Source organism: Lagenorhynchus albirostris, chromosome 19 (genome assembly GCF_949774975.1).
Source record: "Lagenorhynchus albirostris chromosome 19, mLagAlb1.1, whole genome shotgun sequence".
In the NCBI taxonomy this organism is placed as follows: Eukaryota; Metazoa; Chordata; class Mammalia; order Artiodactyla; family Delphinidae; genus Lagenorhynchus; species Lagenorhynchus albirostris.
Genome location: NC_083113.1, coordinates 3299026 through 3303422, shown reverse-complemented (window position 1 = coordinate 3303422; position 4397 = coordinate 3299026). Strand labels below are relative to the sequence as shown.

At 41.8% G+C, this 4397-nt stretch overlaps 1 protein-coding gene across 1 annotated transcript in view; it reads left to right on the top strand.

Moving 5' to 3' along the window:
• The first annotated feature begins 921 nt into the window (after nucleotides 1–921).
• Nucleotides 922–4397, top strand: part of LOC132510185 (zinc finger protein 850-like) — a 66829-nt gene continuing 63353 nt past the window's right edge. The window contains exon 1 of the mRNA XM_060131966.1: nucleotides 922–2106. Within this exon, the coding sequence (XP_059987949.1) occupies nucleotides 991–2106 (1116 nt within the window). The 5' untranslated portion in view covers nucleotides 922–990. The remainder of the gene's footprint in view (nucleotides 2107–4397) is intronic.

Sequence of the window (4397 nt, the reverse complement as noted above, 5' to 3'; positions counted from 1 at the left end):
TGAGTCATCTGTTGTCATAAAGTATCATGTACATCCCTAGGGACTCACCATGAACAACAAAGACTTGCCTGTCTCTCTGGAGATACCCAGTTTACAGGTTACTTCCTTAGAGCTGGGGCAAGGACCATACTTCTCTTTGGAGATAGTTGAATTGGCATTATACACTTCCTGTCCTTTATCAGGGCTGCATTAGATGCCTTTTCCTAGTGGGTTTTTTGTTTTGTTTTTTTTTTCAGCCGTGCCACTTGGCTTGCGGGATTGTAGTTCCCCCACCAGGGATTGAACCTGGGCCTGGCAGGCAGTGAAAGCACAGAGTCCTAACCACTGTACCATTATGGAATTCCCTTTTCCTCGTGTTCTTACAGCAACATGGGATGTCTTCGATTAAAGGAAACTGAAAGCCCACAGAGGCATTATTACTCTGTCCAGCCAAGCCTGTGAAATTGTGGCGTTATGTCCATTGCAGACTCTCTTACTGGGTCCAGCTTTCAAGGTGTCAGCAGTCTAATGACCAAGAAAGAAAGAAGTTACAATGTTGAGATTCAGAGGTAGCAAAACAGACACAGAGGCACTGTTTTCATCTTTATCTTTTTCACTGAAATGCCGATTTTGTTTCTTCCTTGTTGGTATTACTAATGGGCCTTGTTTATTGGGTTTCTTTCAGTTGACAAAGGAAAACCCAAGACCACAGAACCTACCACTTGTGAGCCAACCCTATATGAGGGAGCCTCTATCCAGGAACTAATACAAGGAGGCCCAGGGGACTCCCAGTTCGGACAAACCAAGGATCAGGATGGGCTGTTGGAAATGCAGGAAGGACACTTGGGACCAGGGATGGACCCCCAGAGGGAGAAGCTTCCTGAGAAAATGAGTCCTGAACATGGCAGCTTAGGGACAGCTGGTGGTGTGTGTTCAAGGATTGTAGAGGAGCTGGTCCCTGCAGGAGGTGCTGTCCATGACCATGACTCATGTGGATCTGGTAATGACCACATGATTCAGGAAGAGGAAAGTATCTTTAAATGCAGTGAATGTGGGAAAGTTTTTAACAAGAAACACCTTCTTGCTGGACATGAAAAGATTCACTCTGGTGTGAAGCCCTATGAATGCACAGAGTGTGGGAAAACCTTTATTAAGAGCACACACCTCCTCCAGCACCACATGATCCACACCGGGGAGAGGCCCTATGAGTGCACAGAGTGCGGGAAGGCCTTCAACCGCAGGTCCTACCTTACACAACACCAGCGGATTCACACTGGAGAGAAGCCTTACAAGTGCAATGAATGTGGAAAGGCCTTCACCCACCGCTCCAACTTTGTCTTACATAAGAGGAGACACACCGGGGAAAAACCCTTTGTGTGCAAAGAATGTGGGCAAGTCTTCCGACATAGGCCAGGATTCCTTCGACATCACATCATTCACAGTGGTGAGAATCCGTATGAGTGCTTTGAATGTGGCAAGGTCTTTAAACACAAGTCATACCTCGTGTGGCACCAGCAGACTCACACTGGGGAGAAGCCCTACGAGTGCGGTGAATGCGGTAAAGCCTTCTGTGAGAGCGCAGCCCTCATTCACCACTATGTCATCCACACTGGGGAGAAACCCTTTGAATGCCTCGAGTGTGGGAAGGCCTTCAACCACAGATCATACCTCAAGAGGCACCAGCGGATTCACACTGGGGAGAAGCCTTTTGTGTGCACTGAATGTGGAAGGGCCTTCACCCACTGCTCCACTTTTATCTTGCATAAACGGGCCCACACTGGAGAGAAACCTTTTGAGTGCAAAGAATGTGGGAAAGCCTTTAGCACTAGGAAAGACCTCATTCGGCACTTCAGCATCCACACTGGGGAGAAGCCCTTTGAGTGCACGGAGTGTGGGAAGGCCTTCAACCGCAGGTCAGGCCTCACCAGGCACCAGCGGATTCACAGTGGAGAGAAGCCCTATGAATGCATGGAGTGTGGGAAGTCCTTTTGCTGGAGCACAAACCTCATTCGACATGCCATCATCCACACGGGAGAGAAGCCTTATAAGTGCAGTGAATGTGGAAAGGCCTTCAGTCGTAGCTCATCCCTCACTCAGCATCAAAGGATTCATACTGGGAGAAACCCTGTCAGTGTGACAGATGTAGGAAGAACCTTCACCAGTGGGCAAACCTCAGTCACCCTCCGAGAACTCCTGTTGGGGAAAGAGTTTTTGAATGTAAACACTGAGGAAAATCTTTTGCAGGAGAAAACACCTACCATGACATCTGATCGTACATACCAAAGAGAAACCCCACAAGTATCTTCTCTGTGAGAAAACCTGTCACGGATCATCAGTAGTTGTGTAAAGACGCATTGTAGGAATTGACCCAGCCTAGAGCCTTACTCTACATCTGAGAGTTCATCTGTGAGGGAGAGACCAGTGTTTATTGTGCACTAAGGAAAACTTTAGCTACGTTTTTCCCTTAGTTTACACTGTAGTGTTATCTCAGGAATTTTTATAAAACAAAGGTGGAAACTTAGATGAAAAAATGAAATGCAAACATAGTTTGAGACTTCTCTGTCAAGGTTATGGCACTTTGTCATGGATCCCTTAGTTTACTTGGGGTGAAGGGAATGTTATTTCACAGGCAAAGGGCCTTGACCCTTTATGTGTCTTATATATACATTCGTTGCTGTCCAGTATTGGGAGAGTTAGACACTTGAAGCCAGGTATTTAAGTAGATAAAGATACACATATGACACACAGGCACGTTTTATTGCACCAGTTAAGACTGTTTCAGGCTTTGGTTTTTTTAAAAAACAAACGGTTCTTTTGGTGGTTTTAAACACCAAACATTCAGACTTTTTATTGATTCAATCTGTTCTTTAATTTCTGTAGCTATACGGTAAATCTTAAAATTGGGTAAAGTGAATACTTTTATTATTTAAATTAACTCCGCTTTCTAGTTCCTTGGACTTGCCATATAAATCTTAGGATGCAAAAAAACCTTGCTCATGTGTTTATAGAAATTGATTTAAACCTGTAGAGCAGTTTGTTTAAAAGCAGCACCATGAACACAGTACATGGTATGGTGTTTCATGTATCTAAGTAATTCTTGATATTTCATTACCATTTTGTAATATTGAACAATACAGGTTCTGTACATTTTTTTTAGGGTTTATGTCTAGGTTGTTGGGGTGTTTTTTTTTTAGTGATTTGTAAATGGCTTTTTTTTTTTTTGGCCTCGAGGCTTGTGGGATCTTAGTTCTCCCACCAGGGATAAAACCCAGGCCCCCTACAGTGAAAGCGAGGAGTCCTAACCACTGGACTGCCAGGGAATTCCCTATTGGCATTGTTTTAAACTTTCATTTCCACATAATCTTTAGTAGCATACAGAAAGATAATTGTTCTGGGGGGTGATATTTTAGTATCTTGCAGCCTTGGCTGAACTCAGTTATTTCTAGCCATTTCTTTGGATAGAATCCTTGGTATTTTCTGCATAGAAATGTCAACTGCAAATAGTTTTCTTTCTTCCTATTTGTATACGTATTATTTTTTTTTCTTATGCACTTAGCTAGGACTCTCAGTATGATGTTGAGTAAGAGTAGTAAGAGAGGACATCCTTGACTGGTTTCTGATATTAGGGGGAAAATGGTCAGTTTTTCATCAAGTACAATGTTAGTTGTAAGGTTGTTTTTTTTCCATAGAGTTTTCCTGTCAAGTCTAGAAAGTTTCCCTCTGTTAATGTGCTGAGATTTTTGTTGTCATGAATGAATGTTGGATTTTGGCAGATACTTTAGCTCCATCAGTTAATGTGATCATCTGGTTTTTATTCTTTAGCCTGTTGATATAGTGTATTACATTGAGTTTTGAATATTAAACCAGCCTTGCATCCTTGGAATAAACCTCACTTGGTTGTGGAGTATAAATTTTTTAATATATATTAAGGCATTCCATTTGATTATATTTTTTTGAGCAGGTTTTCCTATAATCTCTTGATTGATGATATGTAGTTGTCATTCTTTGCTTGTTTTTAACTACTGTCATTGTCTGGTTTTGGTGTCAAGGTGATAGTGGCTTCCCAAGTTCTGTTTTTTAGGAAGACTATGTAATTGTTTTTAATTGTTGTTTTAATGTTTCATAACATCCTCCAGTGAACCATTTGAGCCTGGAGATTTTCTGGATACTTTTTAGTTACATATTATTTGATAAGTATGGAACTATTCAGAGTATCTGTTTTCATACTGGATAAATTGGATAGTTGGTCCTCTTCAAGGAAATGTTTCATTTCATCTAACTTTTCTTATTTGGAGACTTGTTGGGAGTATTCCCTTATTATCTTTTTAATGGCAACAGGGTCTGTACTTACATCGCATTTTATTCCTGATTTTGGAAATATGTCACCTCTCTTTTTAATCATTGTCAGTCTTAGACAT